The sequence below is a fragment of the Equus caballus genome, chromosome 17 (genome assembly GCF_041296265.1).
Source record: "Equus caballus isolate H_3958 breed thoroughbred chromosome 17, TB-T2T, whole genome shotgun sequence".
NCBI lineage: Eukaryota > Metazoa > Chordata > Mammalia > Perissodactyla > Equidae > Equus > Equus caballus.
The window spans coordinates 98,683,806-98,700,588 of NC_091700.1; the positions used below are offsets into that span (position 1 = coordinate 98,683,806).

Sequence of the window (16,783 nt, forward strand, 5' to 3'; positions counted from 1 at the left end):
AAAAGAAATGGTTTCTTGTAATTCAGTCTCCAATAGCCTTTAAAAGTGGCATTTCACAAGGAGTACCAATCCATTGCTAAGACCACACAAAGGAAGCAGAAGTTCTCGCTCCAGGGTTGTTCTGACACATGATTCACGAACGTCCCCAGACCTGCCATTCTGGGGAAATGAATGTTGAAATGTAAAGATGCTGGGGCCGGCCCAGTGGCATAGTGGTCAAGCTCCTGTGCTCTGCTTCAGTGGTCTTGGGTTCGCAGCTTTGGATTCCGGGTGTGGACCTGCACACCACTCATCAAGCCATGCTCTGGTGGCGTCCGACATACAAAATAGAGGAAGACTAGCACAGATCTTAGCTCAAGGACAATCATCCTCAAGCAAAAAGAGGAAGATTGGCAACAGATGTTAGTTCAGGGCCAATCTTCCTCATTAAAAAAAAAAGTGAAAATGTTAAAATCCCATATTTTAACCCAAATAACACTTTCCAGCCTGGTCACCTCAATGTGCTGATCAGAGGTAGGGCTCATCCACAGCCAGAACCAGTTTGGAAATGAAACCTTGGAAGAAACTTTGACAGTTTTAGAAAGAAAGGTTCTTGTCGTCCCCCAGAAAATGCTGGTGAGTCAAATCCTTTGCAGCTGAAACACTGATGGCAACAAGGTTCACTTGTTCGAAGAACAGTCCAGCTTCGTACGGACTTTCCATTCTCTCTTAGCCACAGCCTCTTTCATTTTGATAAGCCGGAATTCCAGTGCATGAAAATTACTTGAAATTGGGTCATTTCCTGGTGATTGGAAAACTGTTTTTCTCTTAGAGGTCTTGGCTTCGTTCAGGGATGATATTCCACCCTCGAGGTTGCACGCTGGTCATAAATGGCCCGGCCACACTGAGGTGGGATGTCGGCCCCGGCTTTCCACAGGAGTCAACCCTCATGGCTCCCTGGAACGCTGTTCCGTCTCCACACCCAGGGAACCCAACATGCGTTTCTGAGCTTTCCTGAGGCAACGAGATGGCCTGTGCATGTGCATGCACACTGTGCACACGTGCGTGCGCGTTCTGCAGGGGCCTGCAGCAGCGGGAGGCACGGGACAGCTGATGATCGGGCCTTCAGAGTCTCTTCAGGGATGGAATTATTCACAGGGTGTGAGGGTTAGTTCCATGTGTCAGCTTGACTGGGCCACAGGGTACTCAGATACTTGGTCAAACATTATTCTGGGTGTTTCCATGAGGTTGTTTTGGATCAGATTAACACTGAAATGAGTAGACTGAGTAAAGCAGATGGCTCTCCCTGATGTGGGTGGGCCTTATCCAAGCAGTTGAAGGCCTGAATAGAACAAAAGGCTGACCCTCCCCCAAATAAGAGGGAAATTCCTTCTGCCTGATGGCCTGCCAACTGGGACGTTGGCCTTTTCCTGCCTTTAGACTCAAGCTAAGGCATTGGCTCTTCCTGAGTCTCCAGCTTGCCGACTTGTCAGCCTCCATAATGGTGCGACCCGATTCTTTGTGATAGCTCTCTTTCTGTATTTACATATACATCCTGTTGGTGCCGTTTCTCTGGAGAACCCCGAGGATGACACAGGCTCTGGGAAGACATTTCTTCGAAGCTCATCCTGTTAGACGATAGCAAGCTTTGGATGCTGTGATTTTTCAGGCTCAATTAGATTTTTACTTCTTTTTTTGTTTAAGGAAAAAACCACATTGCCTCTAACTTAGTATTTAAATATGTTCATTTTATTTGGCAGTCTTTGAACAAAAAGCTTCTTCTTTACACAGAAGGGTCAGTGCTTCTGTTATATTTTCTTCCTGGCGGTGGGAGTGAGTGGGGCCCTTCGGGGGGTCCTGCTGTCTCAGTCAGGCTCTGTTTCCTCTTGTGGTGTTTAGCTCCTTTGGACAAACTTTTATGCTTGTTTCTTTGCTTGAGAGTGTCTCCTGTTTGGAAAGAGGAGATCTTCTTGAGACATTCGAGGTGTTCCTTTGAGCCTGCATTTCAGCCCCTCTCGCTGCTCTCTCATGTGGGTGAGCACTGAGCTCGGCCGTGGGGCTGGGAGACTCAGGAGCACGGGCCTGAGGTGGTGCTGGATTTCCTCCTTGGTCATCCCTGACCCAGGACAATGCTTTCCTCGGGGTCCTTCAGGTGCGGCCCTCCCGCCGGTCCTGGGGCTAAGAGCTCCACAAACATCACCTCATTCACCCCTTGGCCCCCCTATGAGGCAGGTGCTCTGAGTACCTCACTTTGAGGACGAAGAAGCTGAGGCTTAGGACGTGCTGTCACTTGCCCAAGGTCACCCCATAGTGACAACTCATTTGGGGCTGGGTCCAAATCCTGCACTCTGAGCCACTGCCCAGCTCCCACGAGTGGTGAGTCTGACCCTGTGGGTCCACACAGAGAGGAGCAGCTCGGTGAGCGCCACTCTTCAGTTCCCCAGAGGACCGGGTGACTGGAAGGAGAGGGAAGAAGAGAGAGTCCTTGCAGGGGGTGGGGAATGAGGCCAGTGGGGCATTCTGAGTCTAAGGTGCTGGACGTCACCTGGAGATGCTCAGAGGATGTTAAAGATGCAGGACAGAATCCTAGAGAGGTCGGGGCTCACATGGGCATTGATGGCATGGAGGGAGAAGCGGAAAGTACGGGCTTAGGTGAGGGGGACAGTGAGCGAGGTGGGGAGAGAAGAGAACTGGCAGGGTCTTGGGGTAGGGGGTGCCGCAGCCGGAGGAGGAGCAGCAGGGAGGTGGGAGGAGCCAGGTGGAGGTGGTCACAGGGATGGAGGAGGGGTGTCTGAGGGCCAGGCTGCCATCTGCTCTCCCCAGCTAGTCTGTCCCCTTCAATGTCTCATTTCCTCTGAATCTACCTCAAAACCCAGAGGGCCTGCTCTGAGCTCTGCTGGGCTGGGCGGTCCCCTCCCCTCTCAGGGACAGCCCACTGTGGAGCCACTCCTGTGATGTCATATCTGGGGGCTTAAGGACTCTCGTTCCTCCCCGTCCCTGCATTGCTGGACCCCAAGCCCTGGATGCCCCACTGTCTTTCCTGGAGTTCCCACTGCCTGTCCCCCAGCACATAGGCACGGGGCTCACTTACAGTGGCCCCGTCATGGGAGAGGCCCTGTCTCTAGACACTTGACTTACGGGAGACCTTATCATTCTCCTGTAGGAGCACTCGCGTCCCAGGGAGCTGGGATTTGCCAAAGCCCCCCTTGACATCTGTATCTGGAGCAGCGGGAATTGGCTGGTGAAGGACGGGCTGGTAAACTTGCAGCAGGCTGAGCGACCACTGACCTCCCTCTCTTCCCCTGCTTGTGTCGGCCGGTCCTGCTGTGGGAGGAGGTGCAGACCATGGGGCCCGGGGTTTCAGGGCCCAGGCCTGGCTCTGACCCCGTCAATTCTGAAGGGGGGGGTCCACTTCAGAGCAGCTCCCGGCCTGTGCTTGGCAGCAGCTTGTGCAACTGGGAGGCCCCTAGTGACGTGTCTGGGACCCCATCCTCGTTGGCATTTAAACCAGGACGAGACGGCAGGCTGCCTCCTCTAGCATGATCGGGGCTGGAGGAGCAGGAATAGTCGGGACCCAGAAGTTTCCCAACAGGCTGGAACAGTGGGGCACATCTAGCCCCTAGAATGTGGGCTCCGTGAGGGCAGGGCTGTCTGTGTCTGCAGGGATAAATCTCGAGAACTGAGAACAGGGCCGGCACAGAGTAGGTGCTCAAGAAACATCAGATGAAGGTTGAATGAAGGTGACCGGGTGTAAACGTTTGGTCCTGCGCTTGGATCTACAAAAAGCCGACTGACGTGGCCTAGCACAGCCCGTGTCCCAAGGCCTCAGTAGTTTCACTGACATCAGCTTGAAAGTGATGGTGCGACGTGTCCCTGAAACCAATGCAGACTTAGGGTCGTGGGCAGATGTGTGGCGTGCGGAATGCTGGGTGTGGGTTAGAGCCAGCAACGTGTCCACGGAGGTCTGCCTCGGGGGGACAGGAGGACGGGAGGAGGACTGGCCTGGAGAAGAGGCTCGGAGGTGTTCCGGAAAGTTCCAGGGAGAAGTGTGGGGCTTGGGGGAGAAGCCACGGGAGGACATGCTTGGGCCAACCTCAGCAGTTAGGAAGTCGTACCTGAGAAGGCAGTGAGGAGGGGTGGGAGGGGAGGACCCCCCCCCCCGATGTGAGACTCAGCCCCAGGTAGGAGGCCGCCTGCAGCGAGGGCCGTCTCACGGAGGTTGGGGACCTCCCGGGCCTGGGCACCAGGGCCAGGCAACCTCCGCAACACGGGTGTGTGACAGTGGCCTCAGGAGTCCCGGTTGATCCTGGGAAAGAGGAGATGCCCCTCGCTCAGTTTGGCTGGGAGGGGGAGGGGACATCGTGTACTCGGCCCAGGACTCCTCGGATCTGGACTCGGTGGGCCGGGTGTCCCGTATGGACAGCCACCAGGAGACTCCTGTGCGGCTCCCTGCTGCTCTCCCCAGGGCCTGACCATGCCACCTGCTCCTTCAGGGAGCTGTTCACAAGGCACGTGGTCCCCGGGGCAGACGTGTTCCTTCTCTTCACACCAGGGAAAAAACCCCTGCATGAGGAGCCATCCTCACACTTATCTGTCACCAAGGTGGCCCCGAGTTCTGTTTACCTAAAGCGCTTCGAAGGTGGTCAATGATGTTTTCCAGAGCTGCTAGGCTTTTAATCTGAAAAAGTCTTTCTTTCTCCTTTTCTGTGGGAAAAATTAAGCATAATGATCAAGGTTTGACAAACAATTACAGTTTAATTCCAACCTTGTGTTTTTCCTCTCAACGGGGCCGTCTGGTGCTCCACCCCTGCTCCTTGCTTCTCCCCTGTGCTGTCTTCCGAGTCCCTGGGTCCTTCCGTCAGCCTCCCATTGCCCTCCCCGTCAGTTAGGAAAGGTGCTGGAGCACCAGCTGAATTTCCTTTGTCAACACATACTCTGTCTACGCATCAACAAGTACACAGCAAGTCACGCGTGCACGTCTTCTCCCTCATCCTCCATCCCATCAGGGGACATCGGTTAGAGTTTGACAGGTATCAGTAAGAAACCAAATATAAAAGACTGGCTAAAGAAGATCTAACACCAAGAAAAGGAGAATTTTCACTGTAAGTACCATCACACCTCTTACCGGCATAAGGGAACCGATCCAGCCCAGGAAACTGAGTGAGTGAGCTTCCAAGAGGTTCCCTCACTCAGCAACATAAGAACAGCAAAGACCCCTCTCCAGCTGGTGACGGCATCTACAAGAAGCCCGCAGCCAACAGCGTACATCACGGCACAAAGCCGAACCGGTTCCCCCTGAGGCCTGGGAGGAGCCAAGGATGCTCCCTTCGTCCACTTCTATCCAAAACCTTCCTGGGGGTCCTGGCCAGCACAATCAGGCAAGTAAAATAAACAAAATGCACAAATGTCAGAAACGAAGAAGTAAAATCTGTCCTTATTTGTTGATGTGATTGTTTACCTAGAAAAATTGTAGACAATCTACAAAAAAGCTTCCATCCTCTTAGTGTAGAGTCCTGGGCCCAGGACAAATTCTGGTGCGTTTTCTCAGGTGGAGGGTTTTAATTCTCCGGCTCCTCCCACAGCAGGGGGTCTTCGCCTGAGTCCAGGGTGCCAGCGTTTGTTACTCCTCTCTCCCAGAGGGAGAGTCTGCTTCCTCTCTTTCCCAGCATAAAGTAAATAAAGAGAGAAAGCACAGCTCTTCCTTACAGTAGAGTTCAAACCAAGAAATGTAGAAGGAATGATGGAAATAGAAAGTCAATTTTTGGCAAATACTCCAGTCACCATTTTTGCAGGTAAAAAGCAAACAAAGCTATATTAGGGGGCTGGCCCCATGGCCTAGTGGTTAAGTTGGGTGCACTCTGCTTTGGCAGCCTGGGTTCAGTTCCCCAGCGTAGACCTATGCCACTTGTTGGCAGCTATGCTGTGGTGGTGACCCAGATGCAAAAAAAATGAAAGCAAATGAAAATAAATTAGTAGGTGAAAACATGATGAGAAATAGGATATTTTCACAGTCTGAAGGTATCTCCCCACAAGATACTAATTATTAACAAATGAAAGAAATATTAACTTGATTATGGAAAAACCAATTATCCACCACTCTAAATAAGTGATCGAAGTAAACTTCTCCCGTAATGAGACATGTCTTCATCACGTGGATCCTCCTGTGCTGCATGGAGACAGGCTCAGCATCACTTCTTCAACATTCTCGCCAAAAATGCCTAACCTGGATCTAGTCGTGGGGAAAATCCAGGCAAACCCAGATTGAAAGTGATTCTACAAAATAACCAGCCGGTTCTCTTCAAGGCCATGAAAGACAAAAACGGACCAGGGGACCTTCTAGATTGGAGGAGACTAAAGTGACATGACAGGTGAGTGCAATGTGGAATCCTGGATGGATCCCAGAACCAAAAAAAAAGACGTTAGTAAGGTAGTTGGCACAATTTGAGTCAGGTCTGTAGGTTACTTAGCAGCATCGCCTCTTCGAGGTCCTGGTTTTAGTCCATAGTTGTACTCGAGTTGTGTAGGATGCTAACACCCAGGATGCCAGGCGAAGGAGCACAGGAAACTCTGTGCTGCTTTCACAGATTTGGATAAGTCTAAAATCATTTCGCCATGGAAACGGTTTTAAACGCTTGCACACTCCTTGTTTTACCCGCCTTGCTGTTTGCCTGCTACTCAGTCCCCAGGCACGCCAACAGCGCGTCTGTCCCCTGGGAATCCTGCATGCGCGCACACACACAGCAGCCCACTTCTGCTTACAAATAGCCAGAGGCACTCGTCTCTCTACAACTGAGTATTGCAGATACACAGGGACCATCCTAATCTTTGCTGAGGATGGCGGTGCTCCATCCCGCTCAGCAATTTCCTTCCTGTTCTCTCTGCAGCTGGGAGTGAGAGCCACAGGCAGCCTTGGTGTCCCTCCCCAGAGAGTGAAGAAGCCGCCTGTCTAGATCTCAGGGACTTCATCTGCCTCTGCAGGTGCCAGTGGCACCATCAGTTCCCTGTAACTGGCCCATCAGACCTCTTGCCCGTGGCCCCGCCCTTCTCGCAGCGCTCCCTTTAGGCTTCTATTGTGACCAAACTAAAATGCTGACAGGCTTTCGTGAAACACTCTGACTACCTCTTCGCACCATCTCAGTCTGTCCTGCCTGGGTGTTAGTTCCCAATCCACCTCCAGCCCGTGAGTGATATGGGTGATCCCTGAACTGAGTGGTGCCTCAGTTTTTCCACCTGAAAAATACAGGAGTGGGGCTAGAAGAATTTTGCTCTCTAGCTAGGTGGAGCACAGTCCACTTTTGCCACCCGCAAGCTGCTGCCAACATAGGAGTTCTTCTCTAGCTGAACTACACTCAAAATAGTCTAAGTGATTAAGATGACGGACAGCTGTGAAAGCAATGTTTTAGAGTGGCAGCCAACCGCAGTCCTCACCTGATCTGCCCTCCCCCAACCCAGGACTTTCCTGTCATTCACACCATTCCTGACGTCCTGCAGCCTGGGCCAGGGGCAGAGCATTGCTTACAGAGAGGAGGAAATGTTTGGATAACAGACGGCTCTGCCTGCGGGCCGGAGATTCTCAAGTGCTGCCTGTGTGTCTTTAAACTCATGGTCTGCTCATCGAGAGTGGGAACACACTGCATGCGTGTGCACTATTTGCATGCTTCAGGGAAGCCCTCATGTCGTGGATGCAGGTCCTTGGAGGAGCACAAGCCATGAGCCTTTCCGGAGACCAAGGGGCCCCTCTGCTTTTCCGTCCAAGCGAAAGTATTTCCAGCTGGCAAATAGGGGCAGGCTGTTGAGCCCAAAGTGCCCGACTTGCTGTCCTCAACCCCAGCATTCTTTTAGGAACCTAACAACAACGAGCTTGGAGCTGTGTTGTAAAATGAGGAGGCTGGGCTAGGGCAGCATCTCAAAACCAAATATGCATCTGCAGCATTGCTGGTTGACAATGTCACTTACCAGAACCTTGGGATTTCTAGGGGAGGGGCACAGGCAAAGGGACACGGTGTGACAGAAGGCTGGGGTCTGGCCTCCTTTCACATGCCATACATATCTGTCTGTCGGTCTTGTGTGTAAGACACTGCCTTTGCTCTGGGGTCGCCGATGGCCAGGGCTTGTGCCAGTGAGCGGTCCTTGACTCTTGGCATGTGGGACACTGGCCATTTGTCAAGAAGCTGGTGGGCCACCACCCGTCCCTACTCATGGAGAAGCCACCTGAAGGACAGGTGCACCAGAGGTGGGTTCTTTGCACCCCAAGCACAGGCAAGTGGCCCGAAGGTTGCACTAACACGGCTGCTGCTGGGACCGGTGGCCTCAAAGCAATGGCGTTCTGGGCTTTTGTTTCATCGGGTGTCAGTTCATCAGGACAGAATGGAGCAGGTTCTGCATGAGATGGTGGCTCGAGGACGCTGCTCTCTGTTCTCCCCACCTTCTTGGCCACCCCCCCACCCCCCAGACTGCAGGCCAGCCGCTGTTTGGCCCCCAATTCCCTCCTAGGCTGGCCCTCCCCAACTCTGCCCCAAACTCATCATTTACCTCCGTTTTCTCTCAGTCCCTAAAGCGGCTGGTCTTGGCTTGACGGTTAGGAGTGAAACAATTCAATTAAACAAATTCATTTACATCAAGGTGTGGGTTTGCTTTGGGGCCCAGATAAATCCGGTGCATGTCCCAGCAGCTCAGGGAGCCGCTCAGGGTAGAAGGCTCTGCACAGGCCCTCTGCCCTCTCTCCGGAGGATTGAGGATGCGCACAGTGGTGGTGGGCACTCCCATCTCGAGCGGTCCACACACACACGCACGCACACACACACACACACACACACGCACACACACACACACACACGCACACACACACACACGCACGCACACACACACACACACGCACACACACACACGCACGCACACACACACACACACACGCACACACACACACGCACACACACACACGCACACACACACACGACAGGTTTGGGAACTTCACCTTCCCTCTGAGGCCCCTGCCCGGCTGGTGGCTTCTCTGACGGCGGGTTCATCCTACCTGGTCCTCTCTCCCTCACCTTTCAGCCCAGACGCAGCCCCTCCCCTTGACTCTCATCTCAGCCTGTCTCAGGATTTGCAGCGTGTTCTTATTTTCTCCTGTTCTTCAGTGAAGCCAGGGGTAGGATGCAGAGACTGTCCCCAAGGCCACTCCAGCCCACGGGCCGTCCCTTCAGGATAGACTCACCCTGTAACCTCTCCTATTGTGGGCCACTGCCAAAAAGATACCCAGCTATATTTAGTTTATAATCATCAGGCAGCTTGCGGCAGTCCATGAGAGGGCAGGTCCAGAGGCGCCAGAAATAACGGTAACGAGAATCCCATTCTTGTTCCATCCTTCCAGACACCAGAGGCTGGCTCACTGGAGGAGACTGGGAAATGGGCTGAAATGCAGGTTCTGGGCCCGCCTGCAGCGCCACTCGGTGGGGCTCAGGAATCTGTATTTGAGTCAGTTCGCGGCCCCCAGGCCAGGTGCACCATGGGCTGGGGAGCTGTGACCTGGTCCCGCCTCTCAGCCCCCCACGGGGTCCCACACGGGTGACCCACAGACGACACATGCTCTTTCTTTAGTGGGGTCTTTAGGGTGAGGAAAAGATCTGTTGCCCCTCAGGATGCCAGCTCCCCAGTCTCGGAGGCTTGGCACACTGGTTTTCATTTCCACGAGCTCGTCTGTTAGAGGGATGCTTTTCCTCTCTCCTGGGGACACCCCTGAGGGGGACACTCTGGGCTCTCACCGCCCCACCTACCCCAGGGGAGGAGCAGTGACAACTGAAAGTTTGGGAAGGAAGGACGGTGGCAGCGCCTTCCTCTCCCTGTGGCATCCGCCTGCCGGGACGACATTTCTGTCCCCCTCCTCTAGGCTCTGGGTTCCCAGGGTCAGACACCCTGCAGGGGGTGGGGAGCAGGGCGTCCCTCAGCCCCGACAGAGACCTGGGAAATCCACCTCACCCAGTGGAGCAGCCGTGCTCCCCCACGCTTTCCATCCTCCATAAAGGAGGTGTCTCCGTCGGCACCTGTCTGCCTCCTCTGGCCTCCCCACCACGTTCTGACTTGGGCAGGGGAGTTACGGGGTTGCATTTACCATCAGAGGGAAGTCTGTCCTCTTTCCCAGAAGAGAATTGCTTTACTTGATGCTTCTTATGAGTACCGGCCAGAAGACTTATTTTAGTACCGGCTTCTTTGATGAAAAGCATGGAAAAAAATGGGGGAGAACATGAATGTACACTCTTATGAGCACTGTGGGCCATGCTTTAAACCGCTAGCGGGGAATGCTAGCAGAGCTTTCGGTCCTACTGAACACGTGCGTTGGAAGTTACTGTGTAAACAGAATCCGGCTTCATCTGACCGCGCCTGAACCCAGCGGCACAGGCCTCGGCAGACTTTGGGGGAGCTCACCCTAGGAACTGGAATTTACATCTGGATGCAAAATTTCAAGAAAATACTGGACGTCCCTGCTGCTGAGTGCGTTGCCACGCACTGTCTGTGGCTTCCTGATACCCGGCTCCCGCCCAAGCGAGTGTCAATCAAATGCACTGCCCCGGTCCTCAGGATGCTGTCTGGAACAGCAGAAGCTGCGCTTTGGAGAAGCGTGTTCTTCGTGTTGCTCGCTGCTGGCCGTGTGGCCTGGGGCAGATCCTTTCTCAGACCCCACTTTTATCCCCTGTTGAGTGGGGGTGTCACTGCAGCCGGGCTCTCTCAGGAGCCTCAGGCGAGCATCGGACGTGCTGGCTGGGGAAAGTGCCTATTCTCCTGGGCCCTGTGTTCCTGCAGTGGCTAAACCCCGTTTGCATCCCAAGGGCCTGACCTCCCTTGCACGCGCATCCCAGAGACCAGCCCAGAATAAAGGGAACTTGTCTCTGCTGTCTAGTCTAAGTCCTCGGTCTTGGGAGGTTATAGAAGTGGTTCAGGACAACTGCTGCCTTCGCATCTCCAGGGCTCCTGCCCCAGGAGCAGCTGGCCTTGAAGACCGCTAACACGCTGGGACTGTGCGCGCAAACCACAGACCTCGAGGAATACGTGCAATTATGGGTTTAAAAAAAATGGGTACTTGCCTTTTTCCTTGAATAATCTTGTTGATAACGTTGCTTCTGTCGCTTGTGTTATAGACGCTGATGATTTGCTGTGATCCAGCATCTCTTGGACTAGAATTTCATCTTGGGAAAAGCACATGGGGTCATGTTAAAGCCAGCGATGCAGGATCCACGCTCTTCTGCGCTACGTGGACCTAAGGCAGCCTGTGAATGCGGAAGCTGGAAACAGGGACTCAGGGAGCTCCAAGGAGCACTGGCTTCCCGAAGAACCTTGTCTGGGGCAGGGAGACCGCTGCCTTCCTAAATCATTTCTGAAGACCTGAGACCACCCAGATTCCCTGGACGGTAAACATTGCCCCCAAAGATACGATGCCAGACACCTGGCCCCGGCGTGGTCATGATGCTCCTTCCTGCCCCTGCTGTCACCCTGTCCCTCTCTGAGACTTTCCTCAAGCTTCCCGTGTATGCACGAACCTCTTTCCTCATATCTACACGACGCGGCCTTGTTCTCTTCCTTCCCATCCTTCCGACCTCTCCTAGGAAGCTCTTAACCTGAGAGTCCTGGACTTTGTGTTGGACACACCCGGACCACACTCTGGTTCTGCTCTCACCGGAATGTAATCTTAGACAAGTTTCTCTTGGGCCTTTGGTTTTCTTGTCTGTGAAATGGGGTCTGTTTTTATCTCATTGGGCTTTTTAGGAGGTTCAAATAAAGCAGTGCGTGTAAGAAGCCCTTAACACAGCCCGGTCCGTGGTGGAGGCTGAACGGATAAATGGCAGCACTCAGTCCCTCCATCAGGGCACCCCTGACTATCCCCCTCCATCTGGACACCCCTGACCGTCCCCCTCCATCAGGACACCCCTGACCATCCCCCTCCATCAGGACATCCCTGACCATCCCCCTCCATCAGGGCACCCCTGCCCGTCACCCTCCATCAGGACACCCCTGACCATCCCCCTCCATTCCAGGGCACCCCTGCCTGTCTCCCTCCATCAGGGCACCCCTGACCGTCCCCCTCCATCAGGACACCTCTGACCATCCCCCTCCATCAGGGCACCCCTGACCGTCCCCCTCCATCAGGACACCCCTGACCATCCCCCTCCATTCCAGGGCACCCCTGCCTGTCTCCCTCCATCAGGACACCCCTGACCATCCCCCTCCATCAGGATACCCCTGACCATCCCCCTCCATCAGGGCACCCCTGACCGTCCCCCTCCATCAGGACGCCCCTGCCCGTCCCCCTCCATCAGGACGCCCCAGACCTGTCCCCCGGCCAGCATCCCCCGCAGGGCACCCCTGAGCCTCCCTCCCCCTCCCTGTTGCCTGAGTCTCTGCCACATGTAGTTGATGGTGGCCGACCCTCTGCTACAGCCAGCTCTGAGCCAACAGCCTCTGCTGCTCTCATGTGGGTCATCTTTGCTTCTTTGCAGAGATCTGGGTTTCTCACTCAAAGCTTCTGCTTCTACCTTGGAGAAGTGTGGAGCGGGGTGGGGCTGCAGTTCTGGTTCGCTGAGCCCCAGAAAATCACCGGAAATCCCAGTGACTCTATTCTTTCTCACCTTTTCCCAAAGGTTGTTGGGGCTTCGGATGGAGAGGGAGCTGTGTCAGGACTGTAACTCTCCCAACACAATACCCGTCAGACCCGCCAGGAGAGGTGTGAGTCCTCGTCACAGCCACTCCCTGACCTGGAGGAGCTGGATGCTTGCCTGGGGCAGTTCACTGACTAGTGGGGTGGCCTTCGAGTTCCTGCACGTTTTACCTAACCATTTTTAGGGTGTGATAAATATAATTCGGCCTGGATTTGCTTTTCCAAAACGGCTGACGTGGCCGTTGAGCATGCATTGTACATCTGCTTTAAGTATTTGCTGTGTCCCAAAGACAAGAACAATGCCCTTAAGGATAAGGATGTAACTTCCCCCACATTGGCATTTCCTTAAGGATCAGCATCTCTCCCTAAACTAAGCATTGATTGCTGACCTGCTGTACTCACCTTGCGACCACCCACCCTGGGACTACCGACCCGCTGTGTTCATTGAATTGCTGTGCAAACTGCTGTGCTGGCAAAGCAAACTTGTGACTATCGTAAGAGGGACATTCCAGTCATGTGGATACATGCTCATTGATGGTATATAAGCACCCTGCACACCCCTACTTCTTTGGAGTGCTCCATTCCTTTGCAGAAGGACTTTCCCCGGCTACATGGTCCTCAGAGTTGACTCATAATAAGCTCGCCCCAATTTTGATTTTTAGATTGGTTACGGATCATTTGCATTGACAGATGTCTAACTCTGCTGAAACTCACACCTGCTGGGGATGTGAATTTAGTCTCCAACCGGGTCACTTCCCTCCACCCTGCGTAACTTGCATCAGGTGACCCAGGAAAGCCCCACTGCCAATCACTCAGCCCCTCCAAACACAGCCAGATGTTTGCCAGGAGGCAGTTCCTTACCAAATACTGTAGCCAAGTCATCATCCAGATTTCTTAAACTTGGTGGCAATTCAGGACTTGAAGCTGGGGGGAAATAGAGACCCCAGGAGGTTAACAATGTTCATTGAATTTGAGCTGACTTCTCTCTAAATAGATTCGGTTTCTCGGTGCCCCCAGCCTGCTCTAGGGGAGGAGCCCTGCCCGCAGCTCCTGGGACGGGCTCTCCTCTGGAAAGTGGGGCCAGGTGGCTGGGAGGATGGACCACACGTTCGCCGTGTGCTCTGAGCTGACATCTGCTCCGGGGCAGCGCTCACTGGCATCCCTCGGGAAGGCTAAAAACGTCCTGGCTCCCAGGATGACTGTGCCCACGCAAGTGCTGAGGAGGGCCAATGAAGAGGGACATGCGTGTCCTTTTGTAAAAAGCACACTTCTACCTCCTGTGTGCACGTTCCAACAGTGGGTGTGTCTGAAAGAGGAGGCACGTGATCTGGAGAAATGGAGGAAGTGCGGGATGCTGCCTGCTTTGGGGTTCTCTGTTAGGAGGGGGAGGGCCCAGAGAGACTGGCCACCCCGCTTTCTCCTCTTTCATGAGCAGAGCGATTCCAGGTGGTCCCACCGCAGGTAAGACACGAGTCTCATGGGTGAGCAGGCCGGGCCCAGATGTCCATCCTCCATGGGATTCCTGGACTCCTGACCTTAAGCCTTCCTGGCCTCGCTGACCTGAACTGACCGCGCTAGGGGCTGGGCAGCGTGCACTGACTCTGAGCACTGGTTTCCCCTCGGCTGCACCCACCAAGGCACTCCTCCCACTCTGCTTTCTTAGGGCCGCAATGTCCCGGTCCATTCCTGTGACTCAAGGTCAAGGTCAGCCTCTTCCCCCAGCCCCAGGTAGCAGCAGGCTGACCAGAGAGAAGACTGCAGCCCCCAAGGACGGCTGGGCAGGGCCCCTTCCCCTCGCTGCAGCACAGAGCATGCAAGTGGCGTCTGCAGACTCTGAAGTTCCAGCACTAAACCAACGACAAGGCTGATTTTCAAATGGTTTTAATGATGGACAATCTGCATACCAATCGACTCATCTGTGCACACAGGCTGAGAACAATGCAGGGAGAGATGCGGAAAGGCCTGCGCTGCGATGACAATGCTCCCAGTGTGCTGAACTCGTCAGCGAAGCAAACAAAAGTACAGTCTCTTTGGAGGAGACATTAATGAGTCATTAAGAACGGGTACAGCTGCGTGGTGCAAGCACTTTGTTAAAAATATTCTTCTCATTTTGTGTCTGTCCCGTAATTATAATGGAAGTATTGTGCAAGTCAGCCAGTCAGCGCATGCAGAAAAATATTTATGTTTTACAATATCTGCACGGTTTTTAAAGTGCATTGTCAAGTGTGGCTGCTGTACCGCGTTTTGCCTGTTGTCGCCTCTTACTGACAGCCTCAGCTTTAAAACGCCCTGCACCCGCGTTATGACAGTCACCGCTCTGTCTCCGTACGTGCCTGGTGCACATCCCGGCCACCAGGGAAGGCGCACTGTGGAGCTCTGCCGTCTGCCCTGCTGAATTTGGGGAAAACAAGGCTGTACGCTCCTCCATCGCGAGGCCATGGCTCCTGCTCCCTCCTCTCCTCATGGTCAGGCCAGCCCGTGTGGCCCACGGCCACAGTGCCCACCCAGGCAGGAGACCCCAGAGCAGAGTAAGGAAACCCAATGTGCCTTTGAGAGAACCGTTTAGAAACTGCCCTCAACTGTCTTTAAAGCTGGAGAAGTCCCTGAAGGTCACCCAAGGTGCTCACTGTGGGGACGAGGAGAGTGGATCTGGGGAGGGGAGAGGCCGGCTCGGGGCTGCATCAGGGGCCCCCATTTAATCCACGTGCATGGAGCAGTTCCTGAGGATGCTGGGGGCAGGACCACCATCAACAGGAGCGAGCGGCTGGAGGGACCGGAGGCAGCATTGGGGACCACACGTCCCCCATCTGTTACAGACCCACGGGCGCTTCCAGCCCCCAAAGGACGCTGTCCTTGGTAAGTGTCTCAAAACTAAGTTTCCTTAAGAAAAGAAGTTGGGAATGTGAGCTTCTTTCGTGACATCGTCAGGCTCAGGGGACTGCCTGCCTTCTCACCCAGACGGAGGCAGGACTGCCCCCAGTTAGCTCTGGGCTGGTACGGGCAGGATGGAACGCACCACCGGGCTGGCCAGCACGTGCGTGTCCTGCTCCCAGGAGACCCCACGACCGTGGGTGACTCTTCAGGGCCAGCTGGTCCAACCGAGGCAGCTGGGGTGGGTCACCCTGTCAGGCCTCTTCCTTGAGCTTCCGTCCTCGGTGACCTCTGAGGAAGGTGGAAGGCAGAGGGGGAGCAGGTGGTCTGAGCAGGCAGCTTCCTGGCAGGAAGGGGGGCTGTGGAGGCCCCAACCCCTTTCTGGCACCTTCTGCCCACTCTGCCAGCGAGTCACATCCCGGAAGGCCGTCCCCGGCCACTGTCTCATCATTCCTCAACGCGGACGTGGTCAGGACAAGGTGATGGAGCCCAGGCATTCGGACTCTGCTCGGGTGGGACTGGAGCCAGCGCCCATGAAAGGACCCTCTGACACCGGGAGGGGTTCGGATGCAGCCGGGCATTAGCGGATGGACAGGCTTCTGTTCACTTTGTTAGTGTTTCAACGACATTGTAGGATGTAAAAGGAAAATGCCCTTATCTGTTAGCAAGGAAACATTTACAGAAATAGTGAGGCATCTTGGACGGTGCTAGAATGCTCGCAAGCACAGCAGAAGGGCGTTTGTGGAGAAAAACAAGACGGCAAAACGTCCGGAATTGAAACTGGGTGATGGAGGGTGTAACCAATTCCGCTGCTTTTGGGTCAGTTAGAAATTCCCACAATAAGACATGAAGAAAAAAATGTACACCACTCTCCCATGGAGTCCTGGATCTTGAAAAAGGCTTTAAAGATAGAAGAACTTTTCAACTTATCCCTTTCCCCCAGGGTGCGGGGGGAATGCTCAATTCAGAGAGACTGGGAAGGCACAGGCCAGGGGGAGCAGGAGGTGGGGCCACCTGGCTTACTTGAGGTGCAGGTGCTCTATCCATCACGACCCCGCGGTGACGTACCTGCCAACGCTCTTAAGTGCTGGAGCTCAGCTTCCTGCCAGCAGTACAGCAGCAGGGCCAAGAGCGCCAGCATTCCTCTACTTGCTGCCATGCTCCCTCCCGCTGAAGGAGGGAGAGGAGGACCTCCTCCTGAAGGCCCCTCTGCTACCCGCCTCTGTCTCCAGGATACTGTGGAATGTCAGGGACCTGTGACCTCACGGCAGGAAGCGAGCGGGG

The 16,783-nt window shown here is 54.4% G+C and overlaps 1 protein-coding gene across 2 annotated transcripts; it reads right to left on the reverse strand.

Annotated features, from left to right (window-relative positions):
• Positions 1–1,706: 1,706 nt before the first annotated feature.
• LOC102148513 (uncharacterized) lies at positions 1,707–16,749 on the reverse strand. Of its 2 annotated transcripts, XM_070240463.1 has the most exons (9): positions 16,568–16,749; positions 13,490–13,552; positions 11,061–11,162; positions 10,091–10,186; positions 4,603–4,683; positions 4,095–4,285; positions 3,118–3,303; positions 2,225–2,367; positions 1,707–1,926 (listed from the first exon to the last, which is right to left on the reverse strand). In XM_070240463.1, the coding sequence occupies exons 1-8, from the start codon at positions 16,656–16,658 to the stop codon at positions 2,266–2,268; spliced, it is 912 nt and encodes a 303-aa protein (XP_070096564.1). In that variant the 5' UTR covers positions 16,659–16,749; the 3' UTR covers positions 1,707–1,926; positions 2,225–2,265. The 2 variants fall into 2 exon arrangements, with proteins under 2 accessions (XP_070096564.1, XP_070096565.1); XM_070240464.1 differs by lacking the exon at positions 2,225–2,367 and having other exon boundaries at positions 16,568–16,748.
• Between the last annotated feature and the right edge of the window lie 34 nt (positions 16,750–16,783).